Below are 25,301 nucleotides of genomic sequence, written 5' to 3'. Positions count from 1 at the left end.
TTTTCTCCACATTCTCACCAGCACTTGTTGTTTGTTGATTTATCAATCATGGCCATTCTGACAGGTGTGAGGTGATATCTCACTGTGGTTTTAATTTGCATTTCTCTGATGATTAGTGACGTTGAGCATTTTTTCATATGTCTGTTTGCCATCTGTATGTCCTCTTTGGAGAAATGTCTATTCAGGTTCTCTGCCCACTTTTTAATTAGATTGTTTGGTTTTTTTGGTGTTAAGTTGTATGAGTTCCTTATATATTTTAGATATTAGCCCCTTATTGGATGTATCATTGGTGAATATCTTCTCCCATTCAGTAGGTTGTCTTCATTTTGTCGATAGTTACCTTCGCTGTGCAAAAGCTTTTTAGTTTAATGTAGTCCCATTTGTTTATTTTTTCTTTTGTTTCCCTTGCCCAGGGAGATATAGCTGAAAAAAATATTACTAAGAGCGATATCAGAGAGTTTACTGCCTACATTTTCTTCTAGGAGTTTTATGGTTTGGGGTCTTATATTGAAGTATTTAATCCATTTTGAGTTATTCTTGTATATGCTGTAAGAAAGTGGTCCAGTTCCAGTTTTTTGCATGTATCTGTCCAGTTTTCCCAACACCATTTATTAAAGAGACTGCCCTCATCCCACTGTATATTCTTTCCTCCTTCATGACAGGTTAACCGACTATATAAGCATGGGTTTATTTCTGGCTCTTTATTCTGTTCCGTTGATCTGTGTGTCTGTTTTTATGCCAGTACCATGCTGTTTTGATCATTGTAGTCTTGTAGTATAGTTGGATATCAAGTAGCGTGATACCTCCAACTTTATTCTTCTTTCTCAAGATTGTTTTGGCTATTTGGGGTCTTTTGTGGTTCCATATAAAGTTTAGGATTATTTGTTCTAATTCTGTGAAAAATGCCATTGGAATTTAGATAGGGACTGTATTGAATCTATAGATTGCTTTGGGTAGTATGGACATTTTAACAATGTTAATTATTCCAATCCATGAGCATAGTGTATGCTTCCATTTATTTGTATCTTCTTCAGTTTATTTCTTCAGTGTCTTATAATTTGCCAAGTACAGGTCTTTTACCTCCTTGGTTAGATTTATTTCTAGGTATTTTTTTTATTCAATTGTAAATGAAATTGTTTCCTTAATTTCTCTTTCTGAAAGTTCATTATTAGTGTATAAAAATTCAACTGCTTTCTGAGTATTAATTTTGTATCCTGCTACTTTACCGAATTCATTTATCAGTTCTAGTAGTTTTTTGGTAGAATCTTTAGGGTTCTCTCTATACAGTGTCATGTCATGTGCAAATAATGATGGTTTTACTTCTTCCTTTCTAATGTGGATGCCTTTTATTTCTGTTTCTTGTCTGCTTGCTGTGGCTAGGACTTCCACTATTATGTCGAATAGAAATGGTGCTAGTGGACATTCATATCCTGTTCCTGATCTTAAGGAAAATGCTTTTAGCTTTTCACCATTGAGTAGGATGTCAGCTGTGGGTTTGTCATATATGGCTTTTATTATGTTGAGGTGTGTTCCCTCTATTCCCACTTTGCTGAACGTTTTTATCATAAGTGAATGCTGGATTTCACAAAATGCTTTTTCTACATCTATTGATATGATCATATGATTTTTATCCTTCATTTTGTTTATGTGGTGTATCACATTAATTTATTTGTGGATATTGAACCATCCTTGCATCCCAGAAATAAATCTCACTTGATTGTGGTGTACAATCGTTTTAATGTATTGCTGAATTCAGTTTGCTAATATTTTGTTGAGGATTTTTGCATCTATGTTCATTAGGAATATTGGCCTATAATTTTCTTTTTTTGTAATGTCTTTCTCTCATTTTAGAATCAGAGTAATACTGGCCTCATAAAATGAGCTTGAGAGTGTTCCCTCCTCTTGAAAATTTTGGAATAGTTTGAGAAGGATAGGTGTTAATTCTTCTTTGGATGTTTGGTAAAATTCACCTGTGAAACCATCGTCCAGAACTTTTATTTGTTGGGAGTTTTTTGACTACTGATGTGATTTTGTTAGTGTTTTCTTAGTATTTTTGCTCAGATATTCTGTTTCTTTTTCATTTGGTCTTGGAAGATTTTATGTTTCTAGGAATATATCCATTTCTTCCAGGTTGTTCAATTTGTTGACATATAATTGTTTACAGCATTTTCTTGCAATCCTTTGTATTTCTGTGGTGTTGGTTCTCACTTCTCTGCTTTCGTTTGATTTTATTTTTTCGGGTCCTCTCTCTTTTTTCTTGATGAGTCTAGTTAAAGGTTTATCAGCTTTATTTATCTTTTCAAAGAAACAGCTCTTGATTTTATTCATCGTTTGTACTTTATTTAGACTATTTTGTTTATTTTCACTCTGATACTTATTATTTTCTTCCTTCTACTCACTTTGGGTTTTTTTGTTCTTCTTTTTCTAGTTCCTTTAGGTGTAGGGTTAGATTATTTATTTGAGATTTTTGTTGTTTCTTGAGGTAGGCCTTTATTGCTATGAATTTCCCTCTTAGAATGGTTTTGGCTGTGTCCCACAGATTTGAGTCATTGTGTTTTCATTTTCTTTTGTCTCAAGTATGTTTTGATTTCTTCCTTGATTTTGTTATTAACCCATTAGTATTTATGGTAGCATGTTATTTAGCCTCCATGTGTTTATGTGGTTTTCAATTTTCTTCTTTAATTGAGTTGTAGTTTCATACCATTGTGATTGGAGAATATGTTTGATCTGATGTTAACCTTAAATTTACTGAGACTTGTTTTGTCGCCTAACATGTGGTCTATTCTATCCTGAAAAATGTTCCATGTGTGCTTAAAAATAATGTACATTCTGCTGCTTTTGGGAGAAATGTTCTAAAAACATCTATCAAATCCATCTTTGATTGAAAGTGTCTTTAAGGCCACGGTTTCCTTGATTTTCTGTTTAGATGATCTATCCATTGATGTCAATGGGGTGTGAAAGCCCCTACTATTACTGTATTACTGTTGATCTCTTCCTTTAAGTCTATCAGTATTTGATTTATATATTTAGGTTCTCTTATATTGGGTGCATAAATATTTACAATGATTATATCCTCTTGTTGGATTAATGCTTTTATAATTATGAAATGTCCTTCTTTGTCTTTTGTTACAGGCTTTGTTTTAAAGTCTATTTTGTCTGATATAACTATTGGTACCCCAGCTTTTTTCTTTTTCATTTCCATTTGCATGAAATATTTTTTTTTACCACCCTTTACTTTCAATCTGTGTGTTTTTCGATCTGAAGTGGGTTTCTTGTAGGCAGCATATGTATGGGTTTCTTTTTTTTTAAATCCATTGAGCCACCCTCTATCTTTTGATTGGAGCATTTACTCCATTTCCATTTAAAATGATTATTGATAGGTGTGTAGTTATTGCCATGTTATTATTCATATTTTTTATTTCTTCTTCTTCTTCTTCTTCTTCTTCTTCTTCTTCTTCTTCTTCTTCTTCTCCTCCTCCTCCTCCTCCTCCTCCTCCTCCTCCTCCTCCTCCTCCTCCTTCTTCTTCTTCTTCTTCTTCGTATTATTAAAGAAGTCCATGTAATATTTCTTATAATACTGGTTTCATGGTGAAGTCCTTTCTGTTTTTCTTGTCTCAGACGCTCACTATCTCTTCTTTGATTCTAAATTGCCTTGCTGGGTAGAGTAATATTGGTTGTAGGTCCTTGCTTTTCATCACTTTGACTATTTCCTGCTAATACCTTCTGGCCTGCAAAGTTTCTGTTGAGTAATCAGCTGACAGTCTCATGGGAGCTCCCTTGTGGATAACTAACTGCTTTTCTCTTGCTACTTTAAAGATTCTCCCTTTTTCTTTAAACTTTGGCATTTCAATTATCATGTATCTTGGTGTGGGCCCCTTTGGGTTCTTTTTGTTTGGGACTCTCTGTGTTTCCTGGGCTTGTATATCTATTTCCTTCTCCAGGTTAGGGGAGTTTTCTGTCATTATTTCTTCAAATAGGTTTTCAATTTCTTGCTCTGTCTTCTCCTTCTGATACCTGTATAATGCAAATGTTGTTATGTTTGATTTTGTCCCAGAGGTCCCTTAAACTATCCTAATTTTTTGGATTTTTTTTCTTCTTTTTGCTGTTCTGATTGGATGTTTTCTGCTACCTTGTCTTCCAAATTGCTAATCTGATCCTCTGCTTCATCTAATGTGCCATTGATGCCATCTAATGTATTCTTCATTTCAGTTATTGTAGTCTTCATCTGAAGCAGCTGAATCAGGCTGCTTGTGAGGAACAGCCACTGAAAGTGGTTTGGGTCAGTGCTGAGTTGTATCAGGTGAGGTCTCAGGGAATCACCAGAGTTAGGCAAGCAGTGTTAACCAGGTTGATGGAGATTCAGATTTGGTGCCCACCTTGCCTGCCAGCTGGGTGGAGGGAGAGCTCAACAAAGAAGCAATGGTGCTTGCCACCACTTCTCTCTGGAAGAGAGCTGCCTCTCCATCCCTAGCCCTGAAGTCAGACAATTCAGTTCCTCCCTTTTAGAGCTGCTGTCCCTTCACTGAAACTTAGGGCCAGTGTTCATGAACAAATGAGTCTGTGCTTGGGCCCTTTAAGAGGATTCCTGGATCTACAGCAGCCCTCCATCTCACTCTGATGAAATCCCTGATAATTTTCATAACCAGATGTTGTGGGGACTTCTCTTTCTGACACTGGGGCTCTGGGCTGGGGAGCCTGGTGTAGGGCTGGGACCTGTTGCTTCTCAGCAGGGGCCTCTGCAGTGGAGATATTCCTCCCAATTCTTAACTGCCTCATGGGTCAGCTCATTTCACTTCGCCACCACTCCTACCACTGTGGGTGTGTCTTCTTCTTTATATCCTTAATTATAAGAGTTCTGTTCAGCTAGTCTTCAGGTGGCTCTCCAGGGTGGTTATTTCTATAATTTGGTTGTAATTTTGATGTGATCATGGGAGGATGCAAGCACAGCAGTTACCTACTCCACCATTTTGACCAGAAGTCTCTGTATAATTCTCTTTAAAACAAAACTATGTGTGGGCGGCAAAACAGGTGTGCAGGCCACCAATTTGCAACCTCTGGATGACAGGAAGAAAAATACCCAGGAAATTGGAGGGTGAATAAGGTCAGCTTGGTCTGGGGGGGGGGTGTCTCTGGGCAAGAGAAGTTCTCAGAGTGCCCCCTGGGCTTCCCTGACCTGTCCGTCCCCCACCCTCACACACATTCCTGCACTCCTGGGTCATCAGTGAGTTCCTTCCCTTCGCCACCTCACCAAATGAGTCTGTGCTTGGGCCCTTTTAAGAGGATGCCTGGATCTACAGCAGGCGGATGTAGCCATTACTACCGCCTTTAGGACCCCTCCCACAAGCAGTCTACCACTTGGCTCAGGGAAAATTCTCCATCCTTATGGAGGTCTCTGGGGAAGGCCCTACCAGTGGCCACAAGGACACCTTGAAAAAATCAGGGCTCCCAGGCCACTTTCCACAGTTCTTCCTCAGGTTGACCCTCAACTTATCCTGCCTTCTTGAGGTAGAGCATGGGTAGAGTAGAGTGACTTGGCAGGTGAGCTGACACCTGGAGACAGGGTTTCCATGGTGCTTCTAAGATGGCCTGCTGGGCCACAGTATGGTGACACAGACCCAGCAGGGACAGGAGAAGGAACAGCGTAAACAGGGAACTGAGAGCTGCTGGCAGGTACATGAGCTTGAGCATTCCTGGCAGAGAGTCATATCTGATCAAGCACAGTGGACGGCATGGGCCTGGGGTCACCGTCCTCAATCTCCTTGGCTGGTATGGCTGTAGATAGGTACAGTGGGAGAGGCAGGAGGTGACAGCAGCTGGGCTCCCCTTTGTAGCTGGGATTTAGGACAAGCAGGTGGGCAGAGTCAGGTCTCATTAGATCTCAGCTATTTACCTGGAACAGGATGGTGTGGCCCCAGCGCCCCACCCCCACTGGGGAAAGAGAGGTCCAGTGAGAATGCGCTGCAGGAGAGATGTTTAACCTACTTGTAAGATACAATGACTTTCAAGGGCTTTAGCATATCTATTTGACTTACCAATGTGCTAATTATGTGCTATTCTTATCTGTTCATTACAGTGGGTCCCTCTCTGCTGAGCTCTCTTAAATCTCTTCTCCCAGCCTCAGACTAGACAGGAAATTCCAATTCCTTCTCCTACAGTCAAGAGGATGGAGTGGCTCTGAGGGTGCCGTGGGACTCTCACGTCCCTTGCTGCAGATGCTCATATTTTCCCGTCTTCGACCCTCTGCTTCAGCAAGGCCCCTCTCCACTGTCCACTGGACAGCCACCCCAGCCTCCTTGGTAAAGTTCCACTTGCCCCCAATGCCCTTAGTTCCCACTTCCAGGCGCCCAAGTTCTACTCTATCACAAGGGAATTCCATTTCAGATCCCTCCTCCTCCCAGAAGCTTTCCTGGATACTCTGGTCCCTAACTAAAGCCAGTTCAGTGAAGGCCAGAAAGGGACTGAGGGCAGCCTAGTCTTCTAGGGTCTGCCACAGATTGGCTGGTCATCTGGTCAGGGCCCCAGGCCCACAGGAAACCTAGGGTGGGTTCTAGGAGTCTGGGCTAATGCTTCCGGGGCCCCAGGTCTGAGTCGGAGAAGCAGGGCCTGAGCCCTGGTGAACACTGTTCAGCTGTGCGGAGGGCGAACGTGAACTCTGGCAGTGTCTCTACTCGCAGGGATTCTCAGTGCCCTGAAAATACGAGTGTGCTAAGCAAGGTGAAGTCTAGATTTAGATACTATTTCTGCACTAAGGAGCTGGTTATTTTGAGGCAGGATAGCACACCTCTCTGAGTTTCCATTTTCTCACTCGTAAAATGGTAATTGTCTCAGTTACTTGGAAGGTTGTGGTAAAGTAGGTAAGATAATTTATGCCAAGTGCTTAATGCATCAAATTGTAGGTGTTCTAGAAATAGCAGCTCTTATGCAGTATAAATAATAAATAATAACAATCTCAAATCCCCAGTTCCACTGATTTCTGACTCTGCAACTTTGAACATTCCTTGTTTGTTCATCAGCTTCCTCACCTGTAAAATGGAGATTGTGGTTCATCCGTTTATTCAACAGGTAATTACTGAGTAACCTATTATGTGCTGGGCACAACTAAATCTGTGTTAGTCAGAGGATGCGGCACAGTGCCTGGCATATACCAGGTGGTCAATACGTGTCAGTTTTTTTACACAAGTTCCAGCTGGAGGATGGGAGATAGGTGGGAGGGTGGCAGGAAACAGGGGGAAACAGAGAAAGGGAACCTAGGAGGGTGGAGGGCTGGATCTGCCTTGAATTCCCAGCTTCCCCCTGCTCATTTCCCTTCCATTAAGAGGGCCTCACTGTGTCTCTAAGGGTGGGGGATGGTGCTGGGATGTCTGAATAGTGTGCCCCACTTTTTGCCCCTCGGTCCCTTCCGACTTCTGTGGATTACATAGACTGTCCCTTGCCTATAAAATGGAGACAGTGAGGCCTCCTCATTCTCAGACATTGGAGACACTGCAGTGTTCCCACCCCATTCAAGTGGTATCAGGCTGAGGACCACTCCCCGCTCCCCACGTCCCAGAGTGGTCTCCTCACCAAGCCAGCCTTCTATCTCATGCTCATGGCTTCTTTCCCAGGGACACAGGCTAGACCTACCACCCCTCTCTGGATTCCCAGCACTGAAACCCCACACCCCTTCATTTTAACTGCATCTGGGTGTTGGGCTACACCAGACCAGACCCTCCCAGGAGAGTTGTGTGTGTGCACAAGCAACATGAGACCTGACATGTAGGAGGTCTGCAATAAAAGCTGATTGAATGAATGCTCCCTCTGCAAATAGGGCTCATTCATTCATTCAACAAACATTTATTGAACCCTTAATCCACTTAATGCCAGGCTCTGTGTCAAGGGCCGTTAATGGTAGCCAAGCTCTCCAAAGAATGAATGGCATTTCCAGGTTTGCTGCTGCCAGCACCCACACCCTGCCAACGGCTGCCTGGTTGTCAGACCCCCAGCCCCTCCCTCATACCCAGAGACCAGAGCACAGGCTCCAGCACGGATCTGACTGCAGCGGATGTTTGAGAGCCAAGGCACTGAGTTTGATGAATTCTGGTGCTGAATCTAGCCTGTGCCCTTAGGCAATCTATTAACGTCTCAGAGCCTCAGTTTCCTCATCTGGAAAACAGGCATAAATATAATTACTAATTTCATATTTGCTGTGAGGAATAAATGAGATAAGTCACATGCTTAGGTGCATAGTACGTGTTCAACAAACGTGAGCTACTATGATTACGAGTCCTCTCTGTGTCACAGCACCCACCAGCCGCTGCCTCCCCACAGCACCGGTTGTCTCAAGCCTGAGCTCAAGTAGGCGGTCAGTGAAATAAGACTTCCTGGAAACAGGGAGACCTGCTGAGACGTTCGGGATGAGGAAACCCAGAAACCGGCAGAGGCTGGAAGTGGGGAAGAGCGGTGAGGGATGTATCTGGAGGAGCAGGCAGGCCGGGGACGCCCGAGGGTTGTTTCTGCCTGCAGGACAGGGAGCTCACTACTCTAAGCAGCGTACTCAGCTCCACAGCTCTCACAGCCACAGTTCTTGGCCTAAGTGGCGACATTCTGCCTTTCGAGTTATAAGAAGGCCACGGGGATCTGCCTCTGTCACAGGCCCAGGCTGGGTGTGGCATAAACTTTTTGGCTTTTCTAGAACCTTGACCCAGCCCCCACTCCTCTAGGACACCCTCGCACCACGGCCCCATTTGGGGCAAGGAGTCAGGTGGCCGACGTTAGCATAGCCACATGCAGTCACATGGAGCAGACTGGGGTGGGGTCTCCCAGGAGAGGACAGTGCCCTACCCAGGGCCCTCTCAGACACCCCTGCCCTGGGCCTCAGTTTCTTCCTTGGTGAAAGGGAGAAATCTACTCTGTAGATTTCTTCTCCCTGACTGTTGTAAGCTGAGAGACTGTAAGTCTACAGGCTTGCCATTGGAGAGCAAAAGCAAGTCCCACACATCTCTTCTCGAGCCAGCTGTGCCCATACCCAGGTGGGACCTGCCCTCGTCCACCCCTTCTCACTGTCCTCTGGCCCTCCCTTGGGGGTCCTCAGCATTCATCCTTGAGCCAGTGTCCTATCCCTGATCAACACCAACTGCCAGAGAGTGTCCTGGGACTGATGGAGCTGACCCCTGGCTCTCAGGCCTGGGTGGGAACAGCTAGCCACACACCCCTACCCTGTAGGATTTCCACCCTGCAGGCTGCACCCTGGCTGGCTTTTTAGGGCCCGAGGGAGAGCCCTACACTGCAGAGCAGGCCTCCTAGGCCTGGCCCATCTCATCCTGACAGCACCCTCAGCATGCACTCCAGAGTGGCCAGTGCAGTCTGTCTGTCTCCCCACCCACGGGGTGGGACAGCACCTCCTCTGGCTCCATGGTGGTGCTGCCAGGCTGCTGGCCAGGCTCTCCGGGGCCCCCACGTGAGGAGCAGAGAGCCCCCACACACACACACCGACAGACGCTGGCAGGCTGTAAATCTGCCTTAATTGAATGTGCAGCAGGTACGCCCTGAGGAGTGATGCCTTCGCAGTGCCACCGCCACCACCTCCCTGCTCCGAGCAAGTGAGAGAGAACCACGGTGTGGCCATCTCAGCTGCTGTGGGGGACAAGGCCAAGCAGTGACCCAGAGACGGCTCCCAGGAGGTGGGACTGGCCTCTTTCCCACCCCACTCAGGCTCACTGTCCTGGAAGATATTGGAATCTGGGCTCGGCCCACTGACCACAATACAGGACCAGAGACTACGCATTTACCCAGTGCTTTCACACTCCCCATCTTGTCGAAGCCCCACAGCAGCTGGTGAGGTAGGTGAACACTATCAGACCCATTTTATAGATGAGGTAGATAGGCTCAGAGAGGCAAATGGACTTGTCCAAGGTCACACAGCTACTAGATAGCAGAGCCAGGAATAGCCTGGAAAACAGGCTTATGGAGGGCAGGGTGGAACCGACTCTGTAACTTTGGGCCAGTTTCTTAACCTCTCTGAACCTCAGTCTTCTCATTTAGAAAAATGGGGATAGCAATATTTCCTGTCTTGTCAGGTTGAAGATTAAATGCGATGATGCTATAAAATGACTCGGCATAGTAGTGGCATAGAGACCTGCTCAATAAATGTGAGCAGTGATTGGGATTATTATCCCGAGGATATTCAGATGTCATCCTTGTGTGGACCTGCCCCAGGTGAAGCCCTGGTACCTCTAGGCTCTCATCTTGTCCCTGTTGGTGTCATTCAAGACCTGCCAAGGCAGGCTCAGGGTCCCAGTGTGGAGGAGCAAGGGAAGAGTGAGGCCATTCCTCCCTGGGGCTGCCTGCCTGCTGACAGGGGTCAGGAGCCTCTCTGGCCCTGGCTCACGGCCCCATGGCGGCTGCTGCCTGTTTTCTCACATGGACCTCAGTAGTGTTCCCAGCAAGGTCAGGGACTGACTGAGGCTCTGCCGTGAGTCTTTGATCCCTAGAGACCAGGCTGAGCATGGAGTGGAAGGGTTTGGGAGATGTCCAGTCTCTCCAAACTCCTGCTCAGCCCAGCCTGGTCCTCCAGGATCTGTGCAGGCCGAGGTTCCCAGCACAGAAGGCCACCCCATGAGAGCAGCTTGCTCCTTCTCTGTGTCCTGGGCAACCCTGAGGTTGGGGGTAGGGGTGGGTGGGGTTGTACATATCCGGGTAGGTTTGCCTTTGGCAAGGAGAGGCAAAGCCTGCCATAGAGTAGAAGGCAAATGGTCTTTGGCCCAGCTGGAGTGATGCCACCCCCGACACTGGGTGCTATGGTCTCCTCCACTCATGCTGTTACCCCCGTCTCGGACACCGCTGCTTGAGAGCCTACCCTCCCCGGGATGAATCCCCCAGGACATGGCCCAGGCCAACAGCTAGACTCAGGAGCCCCGGGTTAGACCTCCCCCACCTAATTTACCTCCTTTCAGACACCCCCTTCAGGAGCCCTGCAATGAGTGGGGAGGGAGGGAGTTTCTGGGCACAGCATCTGGGACCTAGGAGGTATCTTGGTGTCTACAATGAACTCTGGGGAAGCTATGGGGTCTGCGGGGCTGGATCCTTAGCATTTTTACATTTTATTATGACTGCATTTGTTTAAATATATATATGTATATATATATTTATAACTCTATGTGCCCACCCTCTCAGTGCCCTCCCTGGCCCCTAGTTTTTGCCCTTGGCTTTCTGTCTGGTGGCCGTGTAGGGCAGCGTCGTCTGCGTGCTCTTGTCTGACACCGTTTGGGTGCTGCTGTTCCTCGTGACCCTTCGGGTCTGCTCAGGGGCCAAGGTGGGGCCTGAGTGGCGGCCAGTCAGTGGAGAGCGCCGCGGCTTGTAGGGGGCTGGGGAGGTCTTGAGGGGACCCGCATGGGCCTCTGTGCGGGGAGGCTCCAGGGACAGGCCCCCCTCCTCCTCTGCCGCTGCTTCCTCGCCATCGCCCTCCTCATCGTCACAACACAAAGCATGGTAAAGCACTTTGTCACTGAAGCGCACCCTTTCCCGCGTGCCCGGGGTCCGCTGGGGAAGCTGGCCCTTGGCTGGGCCAGTGCTGAAGGCCTCCTCGCTGGACGAGTCCGGGGTCTCCACCTGTGGCCCATTGGGGATGGGCAGGCCACCGTTCATGAGCCGGTAGTCAGGGCCAGCCCCCAGCCGCGTGGGCTCGGGGCCGTCCACAGAGTCAGAGGGCGTGGAGACGTCTAGGAAGGAGTGGAACTCCCAGCTGTCTGACAGCATGTCGGCCGTCATGAAGTCCAGGTGGCCCAGGTCAAAGGGGCCGCCCACGCCCACCTTGTCGCTGCTGGACGTGCTGCTCACAGTGGCCGTGGTCCAGTCATCTGGCTCCAGCTCAAAGTCAAAGTCTGACGTTAGCTTGTCAATCTGGTTCACCACCTGGCCAGGGAAGGGCAGAGGAGTGAGAGCAGCCAGGCCAGATATCACCTAGGGGTGAGCATGCACCCATCCCCGGGCTCATGACCCCACAGGATGGTGACTGGACTGGAGGTCACAGGCTTGTGTGCCCTGTGAGGGGCCCAAACTAGACCAGAGTAAATACAGCTCATTCTGGGGTCATTCCCATTTTCTACTCCTCAGTCTCTTGGGGGGACTGCCTTCCAGCCCTGCACTCCATCCATTCACACACCCTTGCCCCCCAAAGCCAGTTGCTATTCTGGGGCTAGCCTTGTTGCTCAGAGCTTTATCTTCCTTTGACTGAGAGGGGACAATTTAAAGAGGGCTGAGAGACTCCAGCCAGTCCACTCAGTGGACAGATGAGAGGTCCACCCACTCTCAGAGAGAAAATGATATGGGGTGACCAGGAAGCATCCTGGACCAGCCTGTGCAGCTCATCAGTGACTGTCCCCCAAGAGTCTCCACCACCCTACCCCCATGTACCCCACTAGAGAGCAATCTGGCTTGTTAGGGAAAGAATAAAACAAGCATTGTTTGGTAAGCAATAAAAATCAAATCCATCCTGGGCCTGAGCTGCCTGTTAAATGCTCTTGGCGTAGGGGGGCAGCTCAGCTTCAAGGTCACTGCACCTTGCCCACCCACACATGGAAGCCCTGCCTCAGGGCACCCCCTGGCCTAGGCCACTGTGAGCGCATGAATCAGGGACAAAGATAGAGAAATAGGGAGACCCCGTCAGACACAATCAAGACGAGGAGACAAGCTTCAGGCCAAATACAAAAACAGCAAAACAACAAAAGTAAACTGCGGGGGCCAAGACACCCAGACACAAAGCCATTCAGAGTGAGTCACCAAGCCCAGGGCCAGCTTTCCAGTGTTCTTACCTGGGGTCAGAACAGTCAATGAATTAATTACTTAATGAAGTCCCTAATCAAGAAAACTTCGCTGAGGACTCCTGCTGTTCAGCGATGTGCTAGGTGTTTGCAGAGGAGTGGGGGTAGGGAGTGCCCCAAAGCTAACGAGGAAAGCGAGGGCAAAACTGCAGGGCCAGGAGTCTGGGTCAGCCGGCCATCTGCTTGGTTGGGGTCAGGGGGTCCCATGCAGATGAGCTGGTCAGTCAGTTTCCCTCTTGCTCCTTCTCTGTCTCCTGGGCAGCTCTGAGATGTGGGTGGGGGCGTGTAGGGTTGTGTATATCCAGGTTTCAGTTCCTCAATCTGTAAATGGGGAGTTGGGTGAACTAGTTGATCTCCAAGGTTCCTTCCCTCTCTGAGAGTCTAGGACTCTGTTTATAGGAGCGACTTGAGGAGCTGTTTTGGGGTGTCCATGCCGAGGGATGCCCACTGCCCACAGCCCCAGGCCAGGGTGGCTGGAACACTTGGCTGAGGCCTGCAGAAAAGACACTTGGGTTCCAGACTCAGCTTAGACACTGCTTTGTGTGTCTCTGGGTGAGTCACAACCTCTCTGGACCTCAACTTCATTCGCCACCAAGTGGGTCTGATAACCCCAGCCCTGCCCACCTCACCACAGCTTCATAAGGAACAATGCGAAGGGCAGTGACAGGGCTCTGTGGGTGCTGGTGATGAAAGGGACATCATCTCCCATCTCTGAGCACCTACTATGTGTCAGGCTTTCCGCCTGAGATCATCATCTCCGGGGCACCAGGCACTGGGGGTGCTGAGATCCCTGCCTCCGCCATGTCCTGCAAGACTGCACCGCGCTCTGAGTGCTGCTGCGATTTCCAGGCTTGGGCAGGCAACGGGCATAGGGCCCCACCCTCCAATCTGGCCACCTCTTCTGACATCCCCCAACCCAGTGTCTCCCCCACCACAGAGAAGCGCACATCCCCTAGAAGCCCTCGTTCAACCTAAGCCCCACCTGAGAGCTGGTGGGGACCCTGGCCTAGAGTGGGGGTTCTCAAACTGGAGTGTATGAGATCAGCCCACTCCCCGAATTTCTGAGTCAGTAGGTTCTGGGTGAGGCTCGAGAAGGTGCAGATCTAACAGGCTTCCTGGTGTTTGGAGACACACTCTGAGAACCACGGGCCTAGGTCGTGGGGATTTTAGCTGATGAAGAACTAGTACTGGGCATGGCCCTGCACCTCTGGTCAGCCTCGCCCTCAATTAGACTCCCCTGCTCAAGCCGGCTGCTGAGCGCCTTCTGCTGCTTAAGAGGGGGCAATGCCTGTAGGAATCTGGAGCTAAATGACTTGGCTGTGATGGCAAAGTGTTCTACGGTCCTGGACACCCCAATATTGCCTGCCCCAGCCTTCCCTCCAGCCCTGGCTGAGCCCTCCTTCAAGAAAAACGCGTCTGTGTTCCATAAGGCCCAGGAGCCAGGACCGAGGACCTGGGAGTCCCACAACCTGTATCTCCTGTCCTCCCACCTCCCCTCTGGCCCCCTCCCCTGGTTTGACAAAGCTGCTCACTCCTTCCTTCCCTCCCTCCCTCCCAGGGTTGGCTGAGGCCAGTCCAGGCTGAAAAGCTGGGGTCCCAATGCCCTGTGAGGAAGACCCAGGGTGCACAGGCCAGGCGCCCTGAAGCCGTTAGGTGCAGACACACTTTCCCCAGCCAAGAGGCACTTGCTGGCCACCTGCGCAGGTGCCCTTCACATTTGGGCCCTCCCCTTCTGTCTGAGAATGCCCCTCTCTGGTTCCACCCTAGGGGTGCGGATGGAAGAGGAAGACCGGGGCCTGGGTTCAAGTCCCAAGTCTGCCACATCCTGGCTAAGCAGCCTGAGGCAGGTAATATCCCCTCTTCAGGTCTCGTTTTCCTCCCCTGTCGAGTGGGATGATGTTCTTCTCCTCACCCGGGGGCTGGGGATCCAACAGAGCTGAATGTGTATTAAGCTGCAGAGTCGGCACCGCGCACCTAAGAACCTGGGAATTTGGAACCTCCCCTAGGGTCCGGCCCTGGCTCACAGCCTACCGGCTTTGTGACCTTAGCCAAGTTACTCAGTGTCTCTGTGTGCACATTTCTTCATCAAAGAACTCTATTAGTACCTAGTGTTAGGGCTGTGTGAGGTGACTCGATGCACAGAAAGACTGTAAAACAACGCAGACTCCCAATACCCAGCATGCTAACACATGACCAGACCCCTGGCACAGGCCCAGGAGCTGGAGGCAGTCAGTTCTTCACCAAAGGAATGACGCCCTGATGGGGACATTTCCAGGGCCCATGGTGGAATTAGGGGACGTAGTGGACCTTTCAAACCTCAGCACATGAGTGGCACTACATTCCCTACAATAAGGCTGTCTCTGGACAAAAGTAGAAGAGTTTCTAAAAGCCAAATGGTTGAGGCCCAGAGGCAAATCTAGCTCAGTCCGTTAGGTGGGACAGCTCATGGCCACTTGATAAATGACATACGTAAGGATCAGAAAAGGGAGTGAGGTGGGTACCCAGATTATATGCAGGGCCTGGTCAGTTCAGTGGTTCCTGGTCCCTTATTTCATGGGGCAAGTGGGAGGGCAGGGGTGAGGCAGGCCCCATGCTACCTGCCTATTTGCTTTGGATGTCTTAAAATCTGTGATTTCTCTCTGAGATTTAATAATCATTTTGCCTACATGTAATTTGAGATTGTCTTGGAGTGCAGGGAAAATAATTATACACACAGAAGGAAAGAGAGGGGGAGAGAGAGAATGGAACCATACAAATGACAGAATCCCAGAGCTTCAAAGCCAGAGTGACTGGAGATCACATTAAGTCCACCTTCTCACTGTCTGGGTCAGTGCGCCATCTCACTGTGCTTGCTCATAGGGAAACTGAGGCCTGGACAGTAGAAGGAGCCAAGCTGAGACCAAAAGTCGGGAATCCTGACTCCTGGGCCTGGTCCCTAAGAACATGAATTACCTGCTCGAGAGGGGGCAAGAGGGACACTAGAGGTGAAGGGCAGGGCTGAGGGCTGAGACAGAACCTGCTGGGAGGTCCCAGGTCCTGTCCCAAGTGTGTCCCCATCTCTGTCCTGCTCACAGCCTCAGCTCCCCTCGCCTGAACAACTGCACCCACACCCATCTAGTCTCCCCACTGGCTCCCGCTGCATCCAGGGAACTTCCTAGTCAGCTGACAGGACCACAGCACCCCTCTGCTTCCAGCACTTCACTGCTCCCCAAACTCCTGAGCCTCCCAAACACCACCCCACACCAAATCTGGCCAAGGGCCCTTTGCTCTCCACCCCGGCAGGCCTGCCTCCTCACCGCCGCTGGACACCGCACTGAGCTCACTTCTGCTCTGGCCTCACCTGAATGCCTCCTTCCTTTCCCACTCCATCTCACTTCCATAAGGAAGGCTTCATTGAACCCCAATTGAGGACAGCTTCCCTGGGAAAAGCTCTTAAAACACCCCATTCCCATCCTTAACAGAATATCCAGTATTTATCACTGCTACCGTGTTATGAGTGTGCGTGTTATAATGTGGTTGATGTGTGTCTCCCCGTGAGACACTGAGTCCCATGGCGGGTGGGCCAGGACATGCGTTGCTCACCACCGCATCCCAGTTTGGTACAAGGATGGGCACCCTCTTTACAAATACAGCCGTTGACTGAGTGGATGAGTTGAGAAAGCTTAATACAAACTGCTGGAGGCTCCTTTTCAGAGAGAGTTCTACGGTCCTGGACACCCCAATACTGCCTGCCCCAGCCTTCCCTCCAGCCCTGGCTGAGCCCTCCTTCAAGAAAAACGTATCTGTGTTCCATAAGGCCCAGGAGCCAGGACCAAGGACCTGGGAGTCCCACAACCTGTATCTCCTGTCCTCCCACCTCCCCTCTGGCCCCCTCACCTTGTTTGACAAGCTGCTCGCTCCTCCCCTCCCTCCCAGCTCCCCAAGCAGCTGGTTACATAACTGGGGATTCTGCATTATTTATGACCACTGATTATTTTTTAATTCTGCGATTACGTTATTTATTGTCTTTCTGGGGGCTGTGGTGTGGGGGAGGGGGCGTGCGTTGACTGTGATTCATGACTCTCCTCCTGCAGTTTGGCCTAATTGGCCAGAGAGCTTCGGGAATCTGTCCGGAGGAGGAGGACAACGCAAAGGGGAAAGGGAGGCGAGAAAAAAGAAGAAGAAAAACTCCGCACAATTCTTGCTGAGCTGCGGGTGATGGAGCTGACCCACTTTGGCACAGCTCCTGGTCCCCAGCCTCTCCTGCTCCAGCTGCTTCCTGGCTGGGCCCTATTTATCTCATGCCCGCACAGCCTCTGGCTTCCCTGGCCACCTCCTATGCAGCACCTTGCCCACAGGCTGGCACAACTGCCACTGTGCCTGGTCCCGAAGCAAATCAGGTGGGGGGTCAGCCCCAGCACTCAGGCTACAGAAGGGTTGTGTCCATTCCGCCACCTCCTCAGGTATTTAGGCCACAGCCTGCAACTATGTCTTAAGCTACGTCCTACCCAAGAGCCAGTGAGGGGCGAGGGACACCAGCGGTAGACACAGGAATATCGTGAGTCCCCATGCTGAGTGACATCTTTGGGGGGGCAACCAAGAGGAGGAGGCTAAGTACTTGCTCAAGGTACGCTCAACATCTGGGGGGCCAAGGATGAGGGCCCCTACCCCTGCCCTTGGGGGCTCCTGGTTGGTAAGGGACAGAGAGAGCAGTGGGAGACAGGTTCCCACCCTGAAACACAGCCAGGAGATTCCTGGAGAGCATGTGGGATTCTCACTGAGGACAAAATCCAGATTCTGTGCCCGGCCTCCCTGCTCCCTCTGCGACCTTACCTCCCACTCTTCTCCTCCACGTTCACTCCACTCCAGCGGCACGGGCTTCCTGCTGCTCGTGACCATGCCGAGCACACTTCCCCCCCAGGACTTTTACGTTGACTACGCCCCCTGCCTGGAGGCTCAGCCCCTAGATATCCATTTGACTTGGATCCTCATTTTCTTTGGGTCTCTGTTCAAAAGCCATCTTATTGGAGACCCACTTCCCACCTCATTCTCTCTTCCCTTTCCCTGATGGAAGACGGTGGGACTGCCTACCTCAGGGTGCCAGCCAGGAGGCCAGGGTCCTGGCTCTGACCTCCCTGATCATGGCCAAGAAGCCGATGTGACTCCAAAAGAGCAAGGCCTTATAAGGAGCTGAGGAACAGGGCAGTGCTAGAATAGGTCATCAATAATATCTAACAGATATGGAGTTTGTTCTGGGCCCATCACTGTGCTAAGTTCATTTTATATAATTTCTCATTTAATTCTCACACCCACCCTAGGGCTGGTGGGGGATGGGAGGCATAAACTTCTGTACCCTCATTTCACAGATAGAAAACAGAAGCACAGAGAGGTAAAGTAACTTGCCCAAGTTCACACAGCTAAGGGGGTGGAGCTCATATTTGAACCAGAGACATCTGGCTGCAAAAAATTCCATGCTCTTAGCCCATAGGCTGTGCTGCATCTCTAAATAAGATCCACAGAATTCTGAGGAGCTTAGAGAGCGTGCTGGGTCTGGCCTGGCGTCCTGGAACACTGGGGAACCTCGGAGCGATGAGGGCTCATTAACAATTGACCGTCACATGCCTCTGCAGCACAATTTTAGCTTTCAAGGCACTTTTACATTCCTCACCTCCCTTAGAACACAAAACTACTCTCCCCACCATGGGACAGGACTTGCTCCCTGTCCACCTGGAGAGATGGAGGCAGAGCTGCAGAAGGATTTGGGAGGATGGTGGGAGATATGGAGAGGGAATTCCAAATACTTTAGGGGTGTGAGTAGGTGTTGGCCCCCCCACTGCATGCCAAGCTCCCAATAAATCCTTGTAAGATCACTCTGAGGTGTAAATTATCATCATCCCCATTTCAGAGATGAGCAGACTGAAGCTTAGGGGCCTGGGGAGGAAGGGCTTTAGTGCCTGTTATCGTTCTATGGATCTCAGGCGACATGCTCAAGGATGAGGGGGCTCTGCCATGATCAGTGGTGCCTGGGGAAGAGAGCGGCCGATGGAGAAGGGGGCAGATGGCAGAGGGGTACAGCTAAGCCGTGCCTCTGCTGGCCTTGCACCTCCGTCAGGCACCCTGTGCTGTTCCCTGGCAGTCTTGCATGTGCATCTTGCCTTCCTCCCCCCACCTGACTTGCTTGGGGATCGGAACCTGGCTGGTGAGCCCTGAGCTGGTGCTGCCTGGGGAGTGGGGTGTGATGAGACAACCCTCTCAACCTGGGGCCTCCCCACGCCCCCACCCCCATTGAAAAATGCCACACAAAGGGACTGAGCAGGAGAGCCAGGCAGGTCCAGCTTTACAGCCCCCTTGGAGGATCAAGAGCCAAAATCACAGGTTCCAGGGAGGCTACAGCCCTTTACCCCAAACCAGAGCCGGGCGCCCCTACTTAGTAACCCCATTCCCAACAAATCCCATCCCACAGGAAGTCAGCGATGGCATCTCTTCTCCTGCCTGGGCCTCACCTTCCCCAACACTTCCCTCTGGCCATCACCCCATGTCCAGACCCTGCCTAGGGGGTGGGGAAGCTCTGAGGCCTGTCCCCCCTCCCAGCTGGGTGCCATTGGCAGCAGGCATGTGGTGGCATACGGGGTAGATTCTGGTTGCCTTAGCAACCTGCCAAAGTCTTGGGTGAAGGCACATGGCCTCCAGGGGGTATGGGGGAGGGGACTCGTCTTTCTCTGTCCTGGCTCAGGCTTCTGGGCTGCACAGCCTGAACCTGAAGCTGTGCTGCTCAGGACATGGGAGTGGGTGAGGTGCACGCTGAGAAGGGAGGGAGGGGGCAGCTCAAAGATCTGCAAGTAAATCCTAGTGCTTTTGATCTTTCTGCCCCCCCCCCCGCCATGGGCCCCCTCTCAGAGCATCTGCAGCATGGGCATAAAGTATGAGCTCTAGAAGGTCCCTAACACAATGGCAAAGGTTGCCCATTAGCCCACCTGCTGAAGCCCAGAGCAGGCGCCAGGAACCTGGGTTCTAGGCTTAGATCTGCAACCTCTTAGGTCAGAGGCTCTGTGGCCTCTGCACAAGCCCCTATTCCTGTCTGGGCTTCAGATTCATCAGCAGTACATGGACAGGGCTCGTCCGGATGGCCTGTGAGATGCCTTCCAGCTCTAGCTGGCTATGCTGGGGCGGGGGGCAGATGCCTGGAAGTTGGTCACTTAGGAGTAGGCTCTGTGCTGTATCAAAGCTGACTTCCAGGCTTAGAGTCAGTCCTGGCTCTTTCTGGGTGGGCCTGCTGGGGCATAGGACCCATGCCCCTGCCCCAAACGGAAACTTTGGACAGTTCCCATGACTGACAGAACTACAAAACATCTGAAATAAGATGGGGGTGGCGGAGGGACGAAGAGGTGATGGTTGTCCTTTGGACCAATGAGGTTGGAGAGGAGGGGTTGCTCAGAGGCATCTGGCCGTGACCACCACTATTTCCCAGAGATGTTCAGCCCAGATCCTGGCCAGCCCAGTCCACACGCAGAAGCACCACCACCTCTCCACCTGCAGCAGCACCCATTCCTGCCTCCTAAAGAAGGCCTTCCTGGCAGGCTCCACAAGGCTGACGGGCAGAGGGGCTGCCACCCAACCTCAGCTCCGGTCCTGGCATCTCCACTCCCGACAACCTCCCTCCAAACACCCCCAGCTCCTTGGCTCTCGGGCCCGGCTGGAAGGCCACTTTGCCAGTCCGGATTTGGTACCCAGAGCCCCCATCTTTCCCACCCAGCTTGCTGGGGAGAACTCGAGCCCATAACTCTGGTTCAATCACTCTCCCTGCCATCTCTGCAGGGGCCCTGGTTACGAGGAGTTGAAATTTGCCTAAAGCCCACCTGGCTTGCGTAATGGTACCCAGTGTGCAAATTCAGACCAGCGGCTCAGAACGCTGGTCATGCATTTTGGGCTCAAACACAGCTCAAGGGGCAGGGCCAAGGACATGTGTACCTCATTCCCCCGCAATGTGGGAAGCGGTAATTAAACCAGGCTCCACTTAGAGAGACAGAAAGGGGCATACATCCCTCGGTCTCTTGGTAACTTTTCAGCCTTGGAAAAAACATTCAGAATTGTGGGATGGGAATACATCCCTTTAGAGGAGATTCCTGCCCCTGCCAATGTAGACATGAACTCTGATACCCACTAGCAACCCCCTGGACCCATTCCTGCCTCAGAGCAGGGAGGACACACCGTGTTTCCCCGAAAATAAGGCCCAGCCAGACCATCAGTTCTAATGCATCTTTTGGAGCAAAAATTAATATAAGACCCGGTATTATATTATATTATATTATATTATATTATATTATATTATATTATATTATATTATAAAGACCTGGCGTTATATCATAGTAAAATAAGATGGGGTGTTATATTAATTTTTGCTCCAAATGATGCATTAGAGCTGATGGTCTGGCTAGGTCTTATTTTTGGGGAAAGACAGTAGCTGGTTTTAATATTTCCAGGATCAAGGGTTCTGAGTATCTAAGATCTCTGGGGACTGCTCTGAGCTGGGCCCCCAAGCAGTGGGGACTGCCCCATTAGAGCCATCGACACTTTCCAGAGCCCCTTGTGACCAGCTCAGAATCTGGAAGGCAGATGGTGGGGTCAAAGGTCATCTTAGGTTCCAGAGGAGGGTCTTCCATAAAGAAGCTATGGTGGCACTCAGTGGTATGGGCACCCTGGCATCCGCAAGTACTAACCACAGAGCCAAGGGCCCACAACATGCTGCTCAAGCAGTCTCTGCAACATCAAGACCCTTCCAGCTCTGGGCTAGGGGAAGGTTTTTAGCAAAGTGGATTTGGGGAAAGGAGAACAAGGAGGAGGCACGCAGCAGAGTGATACGCGTGCACAGTTTGCGTACACACACGCACACACACACTGAAACATACATATGAGAGGACATTTTTGTGCCAGGCCCAGGAAAACTGGCCTAAGGTCCGTCTGGCCGCTCACTCACCTCCCTGAGCTCCGTGGCCACCTCCTTTAGCTCCCGCAGGATGCCCTCGAGCTGCCCGATGACCATCTTCATGCGCTGTCGAATCCGCTCGCGCTCACCACCACTGCTGGGGTCGTCACTGGGCTGCCCGAGGTCCGGGGTGCCCCGAATGTTCATCCTTTACCACGTGGCCGCAGGCTTGCCCATACTCCCCCCAGCGGGGCACACACTGCGTCTGCCTCCACGGAGCCCCCCTCGGCCAGGCAGAGCTCCACATCTTAACGGCCCCCCAGCCCACCCTGGCCCTGGGTGGCCCTCACCCAGCCCCTGGCCCCTGTCACTCCACCTCCTCTGCCTCTGGGTGGGGAATGGGACACCCAGAGGTAGACAGAATCTGACAGAGAGGGTCAAGGTGAGGACACAGGAGGGCAGGGGGAGGGGCCTATGGTCTCAGGAGTGGCCTCCAGGACTTGAAGTGCCTGTGGGTGTGCTGGGCTGATGTCTGGCTGAGCCTGGACACAGAGGCAGGGGGATGACTCTGCAGGGACTAAGGGTAAGAGATGCCCTTGGGTTCGGGGGAAGGCAGCAGCAATCCTCTCACAACTCCTGGGCAGTTGCAAGGTGGAGGTCTCCGGATGCAACTGACACCTGCAGAGGGATGGTGGCTGGGGTCTTCCAGAGGTGGAAGGGGCTCCAGACGTAGGTAGCTCTGGGAAGGGAACTGGATTGGAGGAGGGCAGCCCCCTGCAGAGAGAGCGAGCCTGGCGTCAGCCCTCCTAGGCTGCAGCACCAGCCAGCAATGCTGCTGCCTCCCTCCTCTCCCCAGCCTGCACCCTTCCTCTCTGGGGATTTTTTTTCCTTTGTGGGGAGGGGTGGTAGAGGCAGATGGTCTACAGAAGGCAAAGAGGGAGCCCCTGCTTTAAAGGCAGAAGTCCTCAGCCTGCAATGGGGCACCGCACTCCAGCTCCCCCCAACCACCCCTCCCCAGCTAGGCCTGGCCCGGCAGATTCACCAGAGGGTCTCTCCAGTCTTGTATTTTCCTTGGTAGTGCTCTCAGGGTGGCCCCGTTCCCAGCAGACCCTCCCTTCCCCAGTCCCGCCTTCTCTCAGAACCCCTGCGCCGCTCCAGGACTCACCGAAGGTGGGGGCACCGGCTTGCCTTCCGAGCAGCGTCGGGGGCCAAGCCCCAAGACGAGGTTGGGGGGCCCCCCAGGCTCCCTAGGGCGGGCTTCTCTCTCTGGACCCTTCAGCCCCTGCCCTCAGGGAGGTCCTCAGAACCCACCGGGGAGACATCTGGGCGGTGGGAGGGGGCGGGGCCTCTGCGCTCCCAGAATGGGGGCCGGAAAAATCTCCCCTAACCCCCGTCGGGCTCCGGGTGGGGAGGGAGCGAGGGTCCGGCGGGCCCGGGGCTCCGAGGCCACAGGTGACCCGGGCGCAGGGCGACCGAGGCGACGCCGGGCCGGTCCCAGCTCGCTAGCCAAAGTCGGAGGGATCCGAAGATGCCGGGATCCCCTCAACCTGCGCCCGGCGTTCCCCAGGCTCGGCACAGTCCGGGCTTCGCTCTGTCCAGTCCAGAACCGCCGGCGCCGGGCCCCGCGGGGTCTGCCCTGCCCTGAGTGAGCTGGCACCGCTGGGCGCCCGGGACGCGCGCTCAGCCTGGACCCAGGATGTCCGCGCTCCCGCGCCGGCGGCGTCCGGGGCAGCAGCGAGGGTCCGCGCAGCCCAGCCCAGGGCTCCGCGGGCGGCGAGAGCGCTCCCACCTCTCAGTCCACGGTCGGAAAGGTCCAGAAGCCGCTGGGCCCCTAGGGAGGGGCGGCGTCCGTCGCGGGACCGGTCCCCGCGGGGCCTGGCCGAGAGCGCGCAAGACAGGGGGCCCGGCCCAGCTGGGTTCGGGGCCGGGGCGCGGACGAGAGCGGCGCCGGGCGGAAGAGAGGAGGCGACACAAGCAAGAGGAGGAGGCGCGGCGAGGAGAGGGGAGGGAGGAGAGGGCGCGCGGCCGCCCAGCCGGGTAGGGCGCACGGGGCTCGCAGCCTCCGCCTCGCGGCCGCCGCCTCCCGCCGGCTCCCTCCGGGCTCGCTGCCTCGCCAGCCCCGGGCGTCAGGTAGCTGCCGGCCGGGCACACAGGCGCCAGCTGGAGCTGGGCCTCCCTCTGCGGCCTCTCCCTGTCCTGCCCCGCCGGGCTGCGCGGCCTGGGCCCGCTCCTCGAGCGCCGCGCCGCCCGCCGCCCGCCGCCCGCGCTCGGCAGTCCCCCGCCTGCCCCGCGCTCCCCGCCCGACTGGCCGCCCGGGCGGGCGCTGCTCCCTCCAAGGCCGCCCGGCTCCGCGGCTCCGAGCGCTCGGTGCCGGCAGGGAAGGGCCGGCCCCGCGCTCCGGGAGGGAGCTTTTAAAGCGACACACACGCCTCCGAGGACCGATCGCGAGCGCCTAGCGGGTTCTTCCAACCCCGGTGACGGGGAGATGTCCTGAGTTGGCGGAGCTAGAGACAGATTAGCTCGGTGCCCCGCAGTCAGCGGGCTACAGACTTAGTTCCTTCCTACCTTTCGAGACACCCCCATTGCCCCTTCCCCCACTGCAGTGCACCCCACGCTTCCCTTTTGGCTAAGTTTCCCACATCCAGATTCTCCCCTTCCCCCACCATACCTCAAACAACCCTAGATATTGCCTTAAATCAGATTAATTCAGAAAATAAAATACGGACAACCTTTACCGAGTACCTATGGTGCCAAGCTCTGGGCTGGGAGCGGCTGAGAGTTGGGAGCTCGGCAGATGACAGCTATGCGTTAGACACAGGTCACTTCGTTCAGTTATTCATCCGCTTACTCAACATGTATTCCACACCTTCTGTGTACCAGACCCCAAACTAACCTCTGGGGTTACAGGAAGGAAAGCAGCATTTGCACAAGCTCACAGCTCATGGGGGGACATTCCTGAGTAAACTGAGGGGTGGTAAATACGGGACAAAGGCAAGTTCTAGAAGCACTGGTAGGGGGTGGGGGGAGGGCAGGGAAGGGCAGGGAGCAACCTTTTGGCGGGGCCTGGCATGCTGTCTGAGGAGCCAACCCTGAGCCGCTTGGCAAAGGGAAGTAGGAGTCACCCTGGTGACTGTCGTCCTGGGGGAGGTAGGGTGGAGCATTCCAAGCAGGGAGGAGGGGAGAGCAGAGCTCAGAAGCAGAAGTGAGGGGAGCACGAGTTTGAGCCAATTGTGGCCCTTTAGAGACACCATTTTGACAGCTCTGTGGAAAGTGGATTAAAGGAAGACCAGATCCTGGAGAGACCCCTAGGCAAGGCGATGGTTAGGAGCTTGGATTTTCTCCTGGAGCAGAGGGGAACCTGCCCTGCTTGTCCTCCCAAGATATCCCTCCAGGGCATGTGGCTGGTGGACCTGAGGGCCAGGCCACAGTGGGGAGCCCAGTTAGGAGGCTGTTACACGAATGGAGCTGAGAGGGGAGAAGCTGGGGCAGCAGCAGGGGTGGGAAGGAGGGGATGCTTTGAGAAACAATTGAGGAGAACATGGCAGTACTTAGAGACTGGTTAACTTTGAGAGGGAGGGAGATTCCAGGATGCCCCAGGGTGA

At 52.5% G+C, this 25,301-nt stretch overlaps 1 protein-coding gene across 1 annotated transcript; it reads right to left on the bottom strand.

Annotated features, from left to right (window-relative positions):
- Positions 1–11,059: 11,059 nt before the first annotated feature.
- Positions 11,060–24,279, bottom strand: INSYN1 (inhibitory synaptic factor 1). Its single transcript, XM_019736042.3, has 3 exons — positions 22,865–24,279; positions 21,751–22,473; positions 11,060–11,889 (listed from the first exon to the last, which is right to left on the bottom strand). Exons 2-3 carry the CDS (start codon positions 21,904–21,906, stop codon positions 11,167–11,169), a joined length of 879 nt encoding a protein of 292 aa, XP_019591601.2. The 5' UTR covers positions 21,907–22,473; positions 22,865–24,279; the 3' UTR covers positions 11,060–11,166.
- Between the last annotated feature and the right edge of the window lie 1,022 nt (positions 24,280–25,301).

The sequence above is a fragment of the Rhinolophus sinicus genome, chromosome 3 (assembly GCF_057876585.1).
Source record: "Rhinolophus sinicus isolate RSI-liver-muscle chromosome 3, RSI-T2T, whole genome shotgun sequence".
NCBI classification, from domain to species: Eukaryota; Metazoa; Chordata; class Mammalia; order Chiroptera; family Rhinolophidae; genus Rhinolophus; species Rhinolophus sinicus.
Note: the sequence above shows the minus strand (reverse complement) of the source record. Positions and strands in the feature narration are given on the sequence as shown.